Consider the following 17,866-nt stretch of genomic DNA (forward strand, 5'->3'; position numbering starts at 1 on the left):
TGTGGGTTCGATTCCTGGCTGGCCAGGGAGCAACCCACATGGCATGGCAGACATCTCCTGTCTCCCCCATTGCTCCCCTCAGCAGTGTATTTTGGTCATCTGCCTGTTCTGCTCCCCGCTCTGTCTCTGGTGAATTCTGTCACACTCCCATGCCTCTGACCTGTACCCCAGTTCTTGTATAAATAAAAATAAATATTAATAAAAAAAATAAATCTTTAAAAAAAAAGAGTCACAGCAATATGTTTCCTGTAAAACACGACAACCCTCACAGCACCTACCTTCCATGGTTCCATTCTGACTTGAGCTTCCTGTGAGTCCAATCCACCATTCTCTGTCCTGGGAGATGTGCTTTTGCAGAAACTTCTGAGTGCTTTCATCCTGAATAAAGACCAGATGGCCCCCCTGAACCTCACACCAGCTCTGGGCACCATAGAAGGTACGCTCGAGAGGCACAAATTCATAGCAAGCATCTCTGAAAGTCACTTGGTTCTTAGAGCAAAAGCTGCCCTCTTCTGCCTTAGCTGTGGTGACCTTGAACCACAGAGCCAACCCCAAGAGTACCAAGCCTACCACACTCATCCTTAACCACCCGCAGAATATCTGGATGGTTCGAACACGTTCTTCGGTCCTTCATATGCTGGTGCCTTTGCAACCACCTGCCATCCATCTTCCCTTCTCTCTTTGCATCAAACAATAGCACCTGTTTGTTCTTGAAACAAAAGACTCAGGGTGAATGTATTTGCCCTTTTGTTTTCCCCAGCTCTTTGTTTAATTAAATTGCACAGTGGTCTTGCAGAGAAAGATAAAGCTGTTCTATCACCGGTCTGCTTGTCACTTGGTCAATGCTTGGCTTCAGATAATAACTCCTTGCCATTGGTTTTATGTATTTACCCTTGAGGGCCAAATGTTTCATGAGACACCATCAGCATGTGGGAAGTATGTGATAAAAGAAAAATGTCAGGAAAGTGAGAGTTATGGGTAAAAAACCCCGGGGTGTGCTCATCTCCAAGCCCATTGTCTAGAGTGATGACTGTACCCAAAAGATAATCACTGTCTCCCCAGCATGGCTTCAATCCTGATGGAGGGGTTTTCCCCTGTGTGACTCATCACATCACCATTTCATGTCTGTAAAGAGAATGTATTTATGTCCTCATGAAAATTATCTTCAAAACTTCAGACTTGCCTATTCTCACCCACAGCCAAAAGCCTTCAGCAGATGCCTATGTTCTTGAGATCAAGTCCAAAATTCCTAGCTTTGTAGACAATGCTATGTATGAGCTGGGCCCTGACAATATTTCCAAAAACACCCCCAAAATGTGGGGAAAGTAGACTCTCTGACCCATGACCATTGTGGGCAGCTTGATAATATCAATCAGCATTAAAAAGCACAAACTCTGCCTTGGAGTTATTCCACTTACAGGAAACTTGGTGCCAATGAAGTTGTACCTATGTGAAGTATCCTATGTATAAAAGATTATTCACTACAGAACTTTGCAAGAAGAAACAATTGAAGCAAACTAAATGCCCATTGCTAGAAAACTGGTTAACAAAATGTGGTACATCCTACAAGCCCACAAGAAGTGGGCGAATTCTTTACATACAAATTGGGAAGTTTCTCTAAAATGTTTGCTAATATTAAAAGCAAAGTAGAAGACATGTCAGTGGTCCATGTACATATACACATGTATGTAGAGTTATTTGTACACGTATGACATGTAACAACATGTAAGAGCCTGGTAATAGTGATTTCCTAAGGAAGGGATCGCTGGTGAGTGGGAGTCAGAGGTGGAAGGGACTTTTATTTCGTTTGCCACATTTTTGGAGCTTTTCTTTTTTATGCCATGAAAATATTTCACCTGTTCGAAAAATAATGGTTTCTTTTTTTCTCCCCAAATCTCAAGGACTCATCTCCTCACAAGGTCAAAATCACAGTCTGCTAAGTATCCTAACTCATTGCTTGTGCTGTTCCTTCCCTTCCATCATTCCTTGATCCCTTTTAAATCTCACCTCCAACATCACTTTCTTTGGTAACTTTGTATAATATGCTTCTCCCCTGTGGGTTTCTTTAATGTTGTTTTTGATAAAAAGTTTTATGAAGCTGCAAGTCATATACCATACAATCCACCCATTTAAAATAAGAGACAATAACAAAAACAAAGAGAAACCCCACCAACTGGGAGAACATTTTTGCACACAACACTAATGATAAAGGACTGATCACAAAAATCCGCAAAGAGCTGATGAGACTCAACAACAACAAAGAAAATAATCCAGTCAAAAAATGGGCAGAAGAGCTAAAAAGAAACTTCTCTGAAGAGGAAATGCAAATGGCCCACAAGCATATGAAAAAATGTTCAACATCACTTGTAATCAGGGAAATGCAAATCAAAACTACCATGAGATATCATCTTACACCAGTGAGAATGGCACATATTAAAAAAACTAGCAACAACAAATGTTGGCGAGGTTGTGGAGAAAAAGGAACTCTCCTGCACTGCTGGTGGGAGTGCAAACTGGTCCAACCACTATGGAGAGCTGTGAGATTTCTTGACCTACTAAACATAGAGCTTCCATGTGATCCAGCAATTCCACTCCTAGGTATTTACCCAAAGGACACAGAAACATCAATTCCAAAGAGCACCTGCACCCCTATGTTTATAGCAGCACTGTTTACAATAGCTAAGCTTTGCAAACAACCCAAATGCCCAAAAATAGATGAATGATCAAGAAGATATGGTACATATACACCATGGAATATTACTCAGCATTCAAAAAAGATAAACACATGCAATTTGCAGCAACATGGATGGCGCTGGAAGGGATCATGCTCAGCGAAATAAACCAGAAAGAAAAAGAAAAATACCGGATGGTCTCACTCATAGCAGGAATCTAGAAAACTTAAATAAGGGACCAGGAAAATGAATAACTATAAGAAAGTAAAAATCAAAATCAACAAAAAACTATGAACCAGAGACACTCTATGGGGGTAGGGGGCAGGAGGGGAGGGATTGGGGTCAAAATAAGGGGGTTGCAATTGAATGGGGAATATAAAAATAAAATTTATTATTAAAAAATAAAATATAAAGTTAAAAATAAGGAGAAAAGACCCCCAAATTAAGACTTAATACTTAATTTCATTGCAGTATCTAAGTGAATGCTGCCTGACTCATGAATCATTCTATAAAGCCATTTTGTTCTCTAATTTTGTTTTTTAACACAAGCAATAGTTTTTTTTTTTTATTAAATATTCCACAAGATTGTACATCCCTCACCACAACCAATTTTAGAACATTTTCATCTCCCCCCAAAGAAACCCCAGATGCATTAGCAGCCCCACCCTGCCTGCTACCTCATAACCCCTGACAACCACAAGTGTCCTTTTTGTGTGTCTGCACATTTGCCTATTCTGGGAATTTTATATAAACTGCCTTTTGTGACTGGCCCCTTTAGCATCATTGTCTTCAAGTTTCATCGATAGTGTCACAAGAATCCATGTTTCACTCCTTTTTCATTTTTGTGGTTCTCAATATGTTTATAGGATAAATGTTGAATGAAGGTCTTCCCAGAACAAATAGATCCCCCACCTTAGCTCTTGGTTTCCCTTCTAGAATCATGTTGTTTGTTCATGATAACTTTCAAAATTAAGTTAGCAGTTAGAGGTTGGAGAAGGGAGCCAGGCCACGTGGTGGGGCTCTGGAACCTTCAAAAATGGTGTCAGGTAAACAGCCAAAGACTCTAGAGAACACAGTTGTCTAATACCTGGTCTTAAGCTGTTAACTTGCTTCCACCCCTCTCTCCTCGTAGGCCCTGGGGCCCACATGCTCTGGACATTCCGTGTAAACTGAATGCTACAATATGTGACCCTTCTTATCTGGCTTCTTTCACTCAGCATGACGTTGTCAAGGTTCATCAGTGCTGTACCAGGTGCCAGTATTTCATTCCTTTTTATAGCTGAATGACATCCGGTTGTAGAGCTTTACCAGGTTTTGTTATCCCATCACCCAGCAGTGGTCACTTGGGTCAGTTTATTCTGCGAATTTCTCAAGGGGAAGGAGTATTATCACTCAGCCTCTGTGCCATGCATCCAGTACCTCTCCAGGAGAATTTATCAGCCTGGCCCATCTTCCAGGGCCTTGGGACTGACCCTGGGACTGCCCTGTATTTCCCAGATTCCTTTCCAAGCCCTCTGGGGTGGCTCTAACATCTGGACCCCACCCGGGGCAGGATTCCATGTCCTCGCTGACTCACAGGCTACAGCTCGGACTGAGCAGAACTGGTCTCTTATCACTAGGGCCAAGCTTCTAATGACTCCCATTGGAAGACTACGTGGAGCGCTGCGGGCAGAGATAATGTATCTGTGGGGATAAAGGCGCAATTTATGTCCCTCATGGAACGTGCTTGAAGACATTTGATAACAAGTGCAAATATGCAGGCTAAATTCCATTTTCCCTTTCTTTAAATTGCAGACTCCTAGCCATGAAATCCATCTGGATGATGTCAGCTCCCAGCATGAGTTGACCTCTGTGTGGATGAAGAAAAGGAGCAAGACATGGCTGGGTCCATGTGAGTGCATTTCCAGTCATCTCATTTAGCAGTTTGAGCCTCCATATCCTGATTCTGGGGCTCAGCAAATGAAAATAGAGAATGAGTTAGGTTTAAATCAGGCATGGAATCCATAAAAAGAGCCACAAATATGTTCATGCCTGTGGTCCACATATTCTCAGTCCTAGGAATAGACCCACTTAGGTTGGGTTTCGCAACCTATTCTTGCTAACTGAAGCAAGAATTTAAGGGCAAGCTGTCTGTTCAGGAGAGGATCCAGAGAACAATGGCAGAGACCAGAGTACAGTATCGCATATGGACTGGAGTTTTCATGGCTCATAATGAATCTCTGCATTCCATTCCATCTAAATGGCACTAGCAAAAGAATCCTCATGGCTGCATCACTCTAATATATTTTCATTTTTGTGTGCTTTCTTTGTATACTTCTTCCCAGAAAATAGATGTTTAGAATCATTCTTAGAGTGTTCGTGTTGAGCCTGCATTCCCAGATAGAAGGCCAACCTTTTCCAGGTAGCTAAGGGCTTTGACATTGGGATGGTGGTGACTGAGTCTCCTTTTACTGAATGGATATTTACTAAATACCATTCCCTTATTGCTAGTTTGTGTGGTTTCCAGTTATCTGTTGTGTTCAGCGTGGCTCTTCTAGTCAACACCGCGGTGAATATCTTCTCGCACTAACCCCTTTAGCTAGGCTGCATTATCTCCTAAGAATTGTAACTGAACATATTGTCAAATTTTCTGAGAACCTGCTGTCTAGCAGGCATGCAAAACCATTTTCATAGATTTATTTTGTGTGAACGGGATCCATCAAGTCACTTATGCAGGAATTTTGCTGCTTGAAGAAAAAGTCAGTCTCCACACCGACCAAAGACCAAGGAGCCAGGTAAAGAACATTTAACAATGGGTATCCAGGCTTTGCATCCCTGCAGTGCATTCTTTAGCAAGGGATTAAACCCTGCAGGTTTTGCCTGCTTTCACTGATAAACAAAACAAAGGGTAAAACAAACCCAGTCCATTGTCAGTCACTGGAAATCTCTAGAATGAAGGGGGCACAATTAAGTTCTGCAGGCATTACTTAGTTTCATTGATAAAGAAATAAAACAAAGAGTAAACCAAACCCAGTCCAATATCAGTCACTAGAAATCTGCAGAATGAAGGGGGCACAATTGTCTAGGGTAAAGGACTATGGTGTGGTGGTGGTGGGTGTGCTGTGGTGACATGCATCTGAAGATATATGATCCTGTGCCTCTGGATCACATACAGTGTTGTTAACCAATGTTACCTCACTAAAATAATCAGTCAGTCCCCCATGGCCTTCCTCTAGCACCAGCGTATCTTTCGATTGGAACAATTTAGAACTAGAAGCCCCTCCTGTTAATAATTGCATTCTTAATGTCTGTGACTCACTGCTCCTACCTATGTAAACTAAATTCAAACTTGTGTTTATTAGAACAGCTCTCCCAGAGTGATATCTATATACAGGACTGCTTCCCAGGTTCGAATCCTTGCTTTATTTAATGAGTACTTTAGTTTCAGTTAATATAACAAACACCATGACCCACCTTGACCCTTATGCTCACCCTGTAAGCCTTCTAAAGTGCAAACACCTGCAAAGTCTCCCTCTGCACGAGGAGCAGATGGAAGTACCAGGAAGTTATTGTCTCTTGGGAAAAAGTCTCATCCTTGTTTGACAAGAGTTGATGGATCAATCCCCCAGTTCCCTCTAGATAATGCCAAGGTATGTTCACACCATCTCCAGCGTTCTTCAGCCAGAAGGAGCTTCAGTTGCCTATCTTGGCAACAGCCTTACAAATGCACCATCTCCTGGATTTACCTCCCAAGTAAACCTCCTCGTCTTGGGGTTTGCCTACAAAGGTCAATGCCCAGGACTGGGATGTCTGGCATGAACATCTTCATAATTCGTACTGTGGACTCCACACCCTATTTAACTAAGTTATCTTTCTGGTGTTCATGTTGCTGATTCCACTTCACGTCACAGATTGTCAGATCAAATCCTGAGAAACACACTCACACAGCTCAGCTGAGCTGTGTCCTGCTACTTTCCATGCTTGAGGTTTCAATTCCATACTTGAGAACCATCTCTGAGTGAAAAATGACCTTGGTCACTAAAGAGTAGGCAGTGTTCTCTTGATTTTTCAGACATGTGTATAGGTGAGGCCTGCAGGTTCACTCACATGTGCTTAGTTGTTTGCTTCTAGAGATTGTCTGGTAATCTGAATCTTGAAAAAAAAACAGGAAAAATGGGTATGGGGTGGGGGTTGAAATGGGGGGAGAGCTGGTAGGGACAAGAGTGTCTCCAACTCCATTCCCCTGCCTCTTTAGTAGCCTCTATTTCGTTGTCAGATTCTGAGTTATTTTGCTAATTCACTTGCTTTGCTTCTTTATTTTCCACTTAAGAGAGAAACCATCTGGTAATTGTCTTCTACTTTCTGAGTTATTTCACTTACCATAATCACCTGAAACTCTATCCTTCCATGTGGTCAAAAAGGGCAAGATTTCATCAAGATTTAACAGCCGAGTAGTATTCCACTGAGTATATAAACTGCATCTTCTTTGTCCAGTCATCTGTTGATGGGCATTTAACTTGTTTCTATGTCTGGGCTCTGAAACTAGGAGTGTATCTATCTCTTCAAATTACTGTTTTCATATTCTTCAGATAAATACCAGAAGGGGAATTGCTAGATCATATGGTGTTTCTGTTGGGGGGAAAGGATGTCCTGAGCTAATTTCATACAGGCTTTGTGGACCCCACCCCCACTCCAGACCAGAGCCATCAAGACATTAGGAAAGACAAATCCCGTCACCACCAAAGGGAAGGTGGCTGGGACCTGAGGGTGGAGTTAAGCAGCCAGGTTTGGTATAAAAACCAGACACATGGGCCTTGGGGGCTCTCGCACGCCTCCTGGCTTCACGGCTTGTGGCTCACGGCCAGCTCTCAGAGTGCCATTGGGTTTCCAGGTCGGCGGATCGGGTAGGACGCATTTAAGACTTTATCTCCCACTTTTCTCCCTGAGCTGTACATTTCCTCATTTCCCCTTCCCTTGTGAATAAACCTTTTATTAACCTTTTGTGTATGCCTGCAGTAGAGTATTAATAAGTCCTTTTAAGCACGCGGGTGAGGACCCACAGTCAGGCAACTCGTTTTGTATTGGGACTGCCTTGTAACATTTCTAGTCTTACTCTTTAGAGGCATCTCCATACTGTTCTCCATAAAAGGGTCACCAACTTACATTTCCACCAACCATGCACATGGGTTCCTTTTTCTCTACACCCTTGCCAATGCTTGTGATCCCTAGTCTTTATCATTTAGGCCATTCTGAAGTTTTGCTAAGCCTCACTGATTGGGCCCTGAAGTACATGGTGGGAAGTTGAAGCCTTCTAGCTCTAGATTTAAAAGGCATTTCTTTTCTACCAGTAAAGCCCTTGTGTCTCAGGTTAGTTCAGTCTCTCTCCATGTGTGACCTGATATTACTGGGATTGCCATCTGTATTCCTTTCCCCCTTGTTGGGCTCTCAGGTCATTGGCATCAGGGGCTATGATTTCCCATTGTTCTATCTCTAATACCCAACCTGACACCAGACTCTATTGTGCCAGAATACTTTGTGGAATTAATGAATCCTCATTATTGTTAATGGTGCAATTTGTGGTCCTTTGTTTGGTGATGAAGTGTTTGCTTTGGGAGTCCTAGGGCAGTTCCCTCCACGTTCCCAACACCCCATTTCCTGAACAGGCCTGTGGAGAGCTGAGTTTTCTGAACTTGCCACCCATGCTTCTCTCTCAGGGAGGGGACTGACACTTCCCCTGGGCCTTTGCCTGTTACCTTGAACCTTGCTATCTGAGACTACTGGGTTAACTATTGTATCACCCTGGCTAATTAGAGGCACCGTTTATAAGCTAGCTTAATTGGAAAATTGCAAAGCAATTTAGATATGATACCATTATCTGCAAAAGGGAAATATTAACTCCTTTTAAGCAATAACTTTATAACAGGAGATACAGAACTGCAAAATAAGCCTGTTGTTTTATGGCACAAAAGCTCTCCTTATAAAATCCAGCTTTTCTTCTTCCCGTGATGACTTGTTCTATGGATGTGATACACTCTCTGGGAAATCTGGCCTCCTTTTCCCACATCCTTCCCCAAATTATGGAGGTTAAATGTTCAAAACTCCTACCTCTCAAAACGCTCCATGACATACACCTCAGAAATATCTTTGAAGACTCATCCCTGGAAGCAAAGAAAATGAAGAAAAAGATAAATAGCTGGGGCTACATCAAACTAAAAAGCTGCTGCAGGACAAGAGAGACAGTAACCAAAATGAGGAGACACCCTACAGATTGGGAGAAAATATTTGCACACCATACAACTGATAAGGGACTAATAGCAAAGATCTTCAAAGTCTTGCACAACTCAACAAAAACAAAGCAAACAACCCAATTGAAAAAATAGGCAGAATAGTTTAAAAGACACTTTTCAAAAGAAGAAATGCAAATGGCCAATGGGTGTATGAAAAAATGCTCAACATCACTTATAATCAGGTAAATCCAAATCAAAACCACAATGAGATACCACCTCACACTGGTGAGAATGATCCATATTAAAAAAAAAAACAACAACAACTGGCAACAACAAATGCTGGCAAAGATGTGGAGAAAAAGGAATTCTCCTACACTGCTGGTTGGAATGCATATTGGTTCAGCCACTACGGAAAGCTGTGTGGAGTTCCTTAAAACACTAAAAAATGTATCTACCATATGATCTAGTGATTCCATTCCTGAGAATATACCCAAAGGGCAAAGAAATGCTAATTTGAAGTGAAACCTGTCCTCCTATGTTTATTCTAGCACTATTTACAATAGCTAAGATATGGAAACAATCTGAATGCTCCAAAACAGATAAATGCACCAAGAAGATGTAGTATATGTATATATATGTGTGTATGTGTACACACACACACACACACACACACATTGGAATACTACTCAGCAATCAAAAAAGTTAAACACATGCAATCTGTGGCAACACGGATGGAATTGGAAAGGATTATGCTAAGCAAAATAAGTCAGAAGGAAAAAGGTAAATATTGGACGATTTCACCTATCGGGGGAATATAGGGAAACTGAACAAAAGAATCAGGAAAATGACAAAACTTGCAGGCAAATCATAGATCCGAGCCATATAGCAAGAGAAGAGGAGGGAGAAGGGTAAAAGCAGGGGAGGGAAGAGCACAAGGGACTATGGTCATAGTCACAGGTTCTGTAGTAATGGGAGAATTATGGGGACTCCACATGAGGGGAGAAATCAAATATTGTACAAATGAACAATTAAAAAAAAATTTTTTTTAGGGCCTCCCCGGTGGCGTAGCAGTTGAGCGCTGGGTTGTGAGGCTGCCTGCGGCCTCTGCGGCGCCGGTTCGATCCCCGGCTGCTCCCCGGCCACCAGAGGAGGGTCCCACATGGCACGCAGACCTCTCCTGCCGCCCGCTGCTTCCCTCAGCAGTGTACTTCGGTCCTTCTACCTGCTCTGCTCCCCGCTCTGGCTCTGGTGAATTCTCTCACCCTCCCGTGCTTCTGACTGTACCCAGTGCATGTATAAACAAAACACACAAATAAATAAATAAAACATGCCTCTATTAAAAAAAAAGAAATTAAAAAAAAAAATTTAAATCTTCCTCCCTGCCACTTGTCATGTGATCTCTGGCCCAGGGGCACTACCTCCCGGAGCTTTAGTTGTGGGTAACACTAGTGACTGCCAGGTCTGTTGTGGGATTAGAGGACACGGTGTGTGCAAGATCCAGAGGGGAGCACACCCAGTGGGAGGAGATGAAGCCTCCTGCTCAGCTCATGAGTATCTTGGGGCCTTCCAAAGGCAGACTGTGTACCATGCCTTGCCCCCTGTGGAAGCAATCCTCTTGCACTGTGGATTGGTGCTGGAGGCAGCTTTCCAATGGATGCAAACTTAGGTGAACTGGGAGGAATCCCTAGGAGACACCCAGCTGAACTCTGAGAAGGGAACTGCTGATCAGCAGGGAAACCCAACCCTCCTCTCTCTCTCTGCCCTCTCAGGAACTCCAGCCTCCAGTCTGCAGTCTGTACAATTTGCCTCTTCCCTCACTCCCTCCCTCTTCTGGCTTTCACTTTTTCTTCTGGCTCCCACTCCCTCTCCTGCATGCACACTTTTCCCTTAATCCATGTGGTATGATGTCTCCAAGTCTTTGTAGAAGCTGTTTCGTTTCGAAGGGCTCCTCCTGGCTTCTGTATGTAGGCACTGCCTTCAGGTAGCTCAGCATTGCTCCTTTCAGGAAGCCTGTGGACCTCCTACCTCTTCACCATGCCTCCCTGCCCTGGAGGATTTCCCTCCTTCCTCTGTCCCCAGACTGTGTTACCTCAGAGGCAGAACTGCTCCAGCTGGTTGTGTGGGACTCTGTATTTGTGGAACTAAGAATGACTGAATGAATGAATGCATGATGGATTAATTCACAATTATACCATCGCCCATCAGGGACTGCTGTGACACTTATAACCCCTTAACCAGCTTGTCATGTGGTCATACCAGCCTCTGTCCATCTTAATCACATAGAAATGCCATCTCAGCTCCCCTGCTAGCTGAGCACTATCAATAGAACTTTCCTTAAGAATGGAAGTATTTGGTGTCTGCACTGAGCAAAAGAGGAGCTACTGACCACAGGTGTCTCTGGAACCCTGAAATATGGCTAGTGTAAAGGAGGAATTTAATGTCATTGTAATTTGTTTATGTTTATATTTAAATTTAAATAACCATGTCTGATTAGTGGCTACTGTGAGGGACAGCATAGATAAATGGCCACATTAATGACCTCTTTGGATGTGGTCTCTTGCTTGGAACACCTTTGCTTTCAGCATAAAGCCCAGTGCTGGGTGCTCTTCTCTGCCTCACTTTCCTAATCTGTCAAATGGGGCTAACCATCTATACTCAGGCTGATGGTGAAGAGAATGTGAATTCAACCAGCCCCCTGGGGATGGCTGTGAGGTTGGGACACTCTGGCCTAGATGGGCTTTCAAGCCCCCAGGACACCCAGAATATTCAATAGCCGAGGTGCATGTACATCCTTGGAGTTTCAGTGGATATTCCATTACTTTCAGCCTAAGCTTCTTCCATAAACTCATTGTGCCATTGTGATATTGTCATGGACTGAATTGTGTCCCATCCATCATGTGGGTGGGCCTCTCTCAATCAATTGAAGACCTTAATAGAACAAAGACTGACGTCCCTTGAACAAGAGGGTGTCGTTGGACTAAAGGCTGGATATCCAGCCTGCCACACTACCCTGTAGATTCTAGATCTACCAGCCCTCCACAACAGTGTGTGAGCCAGCTCAATATGGTAAACATATTTTTAAGATACTAAAGATTCTTTCAAATTTATGTATGTGGAACGGGACCTACCCTGGCACTTTTTTAAAGCTGTCAACCAGAATGTGTGGTCAGGGGTAGAAGCCATAAATGCCAAGGAGGCTGGAACAGTCTCCACCCAAACCTCACGACCATGCTCAACTGCTGCATCAGGGAGCCTCTTCTTACTCTACCCAGAGAGGGAATGGCTGCTGCTTTCCTTAAGCAACATGAGTTCAGATGAATTCACTAACTCATCCCGTGTTCCTTATTCCATGTTCCTCGCTACTTGAATAGGATTTTAGGCCATGGCATCAAATGGAGTCAAATTTAGGCATCATTGCTCCCTCTTGATAGACCAGGAAATAGAGCTGAATTTTAATGTTTCACTTTTTTCTCATAGCTTCTCAATAGAGCATTTTGTTCCCTGGATTTATTGTTTAAATGGGTTACACAAAGCATTTTGTCTTCTCAAAAAATATATATATAATAAATTTTGTCATTCTTTATGTATGATTTTTCAAGGAGAAGGAACCTCAGGGACTTTTATGCAAAACAAAGCAACAAGCCATAACCACTTGTGCAGAGGAATCCCAGTTCATGTGCAGCAGCAGTTCTGCTGATGGACGTGCTTTGGGCACCCCCGATGCCAGATGTCGGGCCTTACAGCCTCATTTCTTATCCTGATCCTAAACCTTCCACCTCCTGGCTTAGATCATTTCAGAAAACATATCTAAGTTGATAGCACCACTAAATCATCTGGCCAATTTAAGCCCAGAAACCTGCTTTTTTTTTGGAGGAGGGGGCAAGAGGAGGGTAAAGTCAAAAGTGAAACAAGCGTGGCAGAATTGGGAGTACAATAGGAGGATTGAAGATTAACTAGGACTCACGCCTAGGGAAAGTGGCCTTTGACCAAGCACAGCTTTCCCCACATATGCCAAGATATACCAGGCCCTCAGAGAGAAATTCAGAGCCAACCAAGTGGGGGAAGCAACTAGAGAAACAGGATCCCAAGGGAAGGTGATATCAAAGAAAGAAGCTGCAGCAGAAGAGGAAGCGAAGAAGAACAGGACAGAGGAGCATAGAGGAGGACCAGTCACTGTCAATATCACGTTCACTCATTGCCTTTTAGGATGGATATGCTATTTGGCAAAAATATGAAAGAATACAAGGAAGCCGTGACTGCCAAAGTGAGAGGTGAGTGTGTTTAAATCACTGGCTCTTCCCAGCAGTGTTCTTTTTTCTGTTTATGAAAGTAATAGTGTAATTTATTTTTGGGAAATCTGGAAAGCTGTGTGTGTGTGTGTGTGTGTGTGTGTGTGTGTGTGTGTGGGGGGAGCAGGGGGATGACTCAATCCAGACACATTCTCTGAAAACCTCGCTATGCTTTTTGTGCACAAAAACTCCATTTCCAAAGAATTCTTCTCACAGTTTCCAAGAGAAACATCTCAGAAATGCTGCAGTTGGCTTGTGCACTCAGATGATTCCACCAAAGAGTGCCCTTTCCATATCCGTGGTCTATGTGTACAAATGTGTGCATCCTAAATTAACTTCAAAATGGTTCGAGACGTGTGTGAGCTCCTACTCCTGCATGGGTGCACATGCAGAAGCCAGTGTGATCTCTCGGGTGCTCACAGGGGTGGTTTCAGCATCACGTGGACCTGCAGATCTCACCCAATGAGATGCCTCACAGGGCTGTGGGTCTCATTTTCTTCATCCGTTATTTCTCCAGTTCTCACCTCCTCTTCCATGTGTCCACTTTCCTGGACCATCTTATTTAGATTGTAAAGGACAGTGGCTATTTCTGAACTCTTGGACCCCAGGGTGACTATGGGGTGTTCTGAGCAGGTCAGCTTGGGCACACAGGTGTTCTCATCTTCAGGTAGATGGATGGAATGATATTCACTAGCAGAAGACAACAGTGGGAGCCCCCTAAGAGGAAAGGCATACTGGAGCTTTTATTTACTTATTATTTTTTAATTAATTTTTTTTTTTTGCATAGAACTGGGGTATAAGCCAGAGGTGTGGGAGGTAAGAGGATTCACTAGAGACAAATTGGGGAGCAGAACAGATGGATTTACTGAAACACACTGCCAAGGGGAGCAGCAGGCGAGACAGGAGAGGTCTGCTGCAGCATGTGGGTCAGTTCCTTGGCCAGTCATTGAACCTAGGCTGCAGCAGTGATAGCACTGAGACTTTACCCCTAGGCCACCAAGGAGGTCCCCCATACTGGAGCTTTTTGACTGAGGAATTGCCTTGCAAGGCTTTGAAAGAAAAGTAGCTTTTATGTATATTTTTTCTGATTAGGGAGGTAATGCACAGTTGTGTGTGTGCATGCATGTGCGTGTAACTTGAAAGAACAATGAGAACAGAGAAATTAAAATCAATGTATTCCATTTCTTAAACTTTATTAATATTTTATGAGTATATTCTTTAGGGATTTATTATTTTTAAAGATTTTATGTATTTATGCTTAACAAGAGCTGGGGTACAGGCCAGAGGTATGAAGGGTGAGAAGATTCACCAGACAGAATAGGGAGCAGAACAGGCAGACTGACTGAAATATACTGCTGAGGGGAGCAGCGGGTGAGTCAGGAGAGGTCTGCTGCACCATGTGGGTTGCTCCCTGGCAAGCCAGGGTATCGAACTTGTGCTGCAGAGGCTGCGGACAGCTTCATAGGTTGCATCTTAACCCCTTGTGCCACCAGGGAGGCCCCTGTTCTTTAAGTTTTTAAAAGGTAGATATAGATAGTACTAATACATACGATATTTATAATTATTTGTTTCCAAAAAACCAAAGGTGTATTTTTTTTAATTTTATAAAAGAGGTCACACTATATCCAGCATTCTTTTTATGCCCTCAGCATTTTGCCATTATCCCTCCCTTTACACCTCACACTTAATGACTGCCTGGAAATGCTTGGAAAGTCAATAAAACAAGAATCCCAGAACTTAGGAAACTGAGTCAACCTCAAAGATCCTCTAACTCTGCTATTCTTAAAGAATAGCCCCCAGCCCTGCCTGGCACCTGCTAGCATCACAGGTTCCTGGGCCCACTCACACCACTGAATCAAGCACTTGGTGGGGGGCAGTTGGAGCCCAGAAATCTGTTTTCACCAGCCCTTTAGCTGATTCCACTCACTTCTGTAAAGCATGTCTCCATACTGGATGGATGTGACACTGATGGTCAGACAGGGGCAGTGATGTGCCCAAAGCCAGGTGGCCAGGATAAGACAGCCTCTGATCTCAATCTCATCCTCCAACCCTGGGTCAAGTCCACTGAACTGGCCAGGGGCCACTGGCTAACAGCTAAACTAAAGGTGGTGTCTACGTGAAATTGTTTGTCCAGGCCTCTGGCTTTGTGCCCGGCTCTGCATGCTTGGCTCTGGGCCTTCCTTGGTCAGTTTCTTAGGTATTTCTTGCCTCAGTTTTCTCTTTTGTCAACTGTGCACCTGCCACATAGAATTATGCTATGACTCAGTGATTTAATCCACCTGCAACAGCTGCTGCATATACACAATATACATGATTCTATCTAGCACGTTCTCCACCTTCTCAGATTCCTTGCCCTACTCTGCTTCAGCCTGCTCTTTCTGTTGCGTCTGGGGGCTCTGAGTAGTCCCACCACCCACTTAGTTGCTCCAGGCGAGACACACTGGCATTGAGTGCTTCTTGTCCTTTACCCATATTTAGTCAAACTCCCAAATTCTATCCATGTCTTTGGCCTCCATCATTTTCCTCTTTCTCCACTGCTGCTACCCTGGGTCTCTGGTCTACCTGCCTCCCCTTGGCTCCTTTCCGGTCCACACTGCATACTACCTGCCATCAGAGACAAATGCTAGAAACCAATCCGAGCACATTCCACCGAGAAGAGTAAATCTTTAGAGACAGAAAAGTAGATTTGTGGTTACTAGGGGCTGGAGTGGGGAATGTGGAGTGACTGCCAATGGGTACTTCTTTTGGGGGTGATGGAAATATTCTATAATTATTTAGAGGTAGCGGCCACTCAATATTCTGAACTGCGTACTTCTAAATGGTAGATTTTCTGTTATATGAATTTTATTGCAATAAAAATATTGCAAGGGACAAACTTGATGCTGTCATTCCCTGTTCTGTCAATAGGGCCCCCTTCTGAGCAGCAAATCAAAACCCTTAGGGTGGTGTCATTGACCTCTGTGTCACTTGGTGCCTAGTAACTTGCTTAGGACTTGCTTAGATGACAATTACCGTCTAGTCTTTACTAAGCAGCTTGTAACATTTCCTGGTCTTTGATCCCTTGGATCACCTTCCTCCAGTGATACCCATTCAGGTATAAGTAGTTTTATTTGTTATCCCAACAAGCCTATCTCTAGAGCAGTGCTGTTCAACAGAAATATAACACATGCCATGGTGTCATGCTTAATTTTCTAACAGCCACATTCAAAAAGTTAAAAGAAGCCAGTGAAATTAAAAGTAACAGTATATTTAACCTGACATATCCAAAGTAGTATGAGTTCAACGTGTAATCAATATTGTAAAATTGCTCATGAGCTCTTTTACCCTTTTTCCCATGTTAAATCTTTGAAATCTGGGCTGTATTTCACACTTAGTGTCCTCTCAGGGCTGATGGCGCCATATTGCCTAGCAGAGCTTTAGAATGTTCTTTCCTCATGTCTTTGTGAAGCAAATACTCAACCCCCTCAGACCCCAGCACCTTGTCTCCTGCCCGCACCGCAGGAAGGAATCCTCACCCTCCTGTCTTCACCCCATTCCAGAGGGAGGCTTTGTTCCTGAGGCTTCAAGTTGTCTTTCTCACAGTGTCTTAGTATCTTTTGTTTAATTTTTCTTTCTTTCCATCCCTCTTTCTCCCACTACCTTCTTTAACCTCAGAAACCTCACTTCATTTTTTTTAAAGATTTATTTATTTATGCATACAAGAACTGGGTATAGGCCAGAGATGTGGAGGGTGAGAGGATTCACCAGAGACAGAGTAGGGAACAGAACAGGTAGGTGTACTGAAATACACTGCTAAGGGGAGCAGCGGGCGAGACAGGAGAGGTCTGCTGCGCCATGTGTGTCACCTCCCTGGCTGCCGATAGCTTCACAGTGCTGTGTCTTAACCCCTGCACTACCAGGGAGGCCCCCCTCGCTTCATTTTTTAGCATCTACTAATTATATTTATGTTGCTTCATCAGTTCATCTGCTATGACTCCTCGTTTTTGTCATATAGATGAAAATACCCAATATTTATCTTTGTCCTTCTGATGTGCTTTACTCCACATCATTTCCTGGAACTCCTTCCCTGTGGCCGTAAGTGGCAACATTTCATCTTCCTTTATGGCCAAATATCAACAGTATTCCATTGTGTGGATAGACCATGTCTTCTTGATCCAGTCCTCTATCAGGGGGGCACATAGGTTGTTTCCATGTCTTTGCCATTTTGAACAATGCCACAGTGAACACTGTGGAGCATAGAATTTTTTTGACTTCATGGTTTAATGTTCTTTGGGAAGATCCCCAAGAGGGGAATTGCTGGGCCACACAGGATTTCAATTTTTAGTTTTTGTTGTTGTTTTTTTTTTTAAGGTTTATTTATTTTTATACAAGAGCTAGAGTACAGGCCAGAGGTGCGGAAGGGTAAGAGGATTCACCAGAGACAGAGTGGGGAGCGAAACAGGCAGACTGACTGAAATACACTGCTGAGGGGAGCAATGGGCGAGACAAGAGAGGTCTGCCACGCCATGTGGGAATCTCTCTGGCTGGCTGGGAATCAACCACGCGCTGCAGAGGCTGTGGACAGTTTCATAGCACTGCGCTCAACCTGCTACGCCACCAGGGAGGCCCTCAATTTTTAGTTTTTTAAGGAAAATCCAGGTCACTTTCCAAAATGGCTGCACCAGTTTACATTCTCCCCAGCCGTGTCATAGGGCTCCTC

At 43.5% G+C, this 17,866-nt stretch overlaps 2 protein-coding genes across 2 annotated transcripts in view; one reads left to right on the forward strand and one right to left on the reverse strand.

The window, feature by feature from the left end:
* The window catches only part of LOC119249116 (polycystic kidney disease protein 1-like 2), an 85,446-nt gene extending 84,867 nt beyond the window's left edge, over positions 1-579 (reverse strand). The window contains exon 1 of the mRNA XM_037516217.1: positions 279-579. Within this exon, the coding sequence (XP_037372114.1) occupies positions 279-579 (301 nt within the window). The remainder of the gene's footprint in view (positions 1-278) is intronic.
* BCO1 (beta-carotene oxygenase 1) overlaps positions 1-17,866 on the forward strand; it is a 68,709-nt gene that overhangs the window by 19,238 nt on the left and 31,605 nt on the right. The window contains exons 4-6 of the mRNA XM_037516214.2: positions 3,805-3,924; positions 4,467-4,563; positions 13,085-13,149. Coding sequence (XP_037372111.1) covers positions 4,550-4,563; positions 13,085-13,149 — 79 coding nt within the window. The 5' untranslated portion in view covers positions 3,805-3,924; positions 4,467-4,549. The remainder of the gene's footprint in view (positions 1-3,804; positions 3,925-4,466; positions 4,564-13,084; positions 13,150-17,866) is intronic.

This window comes from Talpa occidentalis, unplaced genomic scaffold, assembly GCF_014898055.3.
Source record: "Talpa occidentalis isolate TD23 unplaced genomic scaffold, MPIMG_talOcc4v2.1 talOcc4.17, whole genome shotgun sequence".
NCBI classification, from domain to species: Eukaryota; Metazoa; Chordata; class Mammalia; order Eulipotyphla; family Talpidae; genus Talpa; species Talpa occidentalis.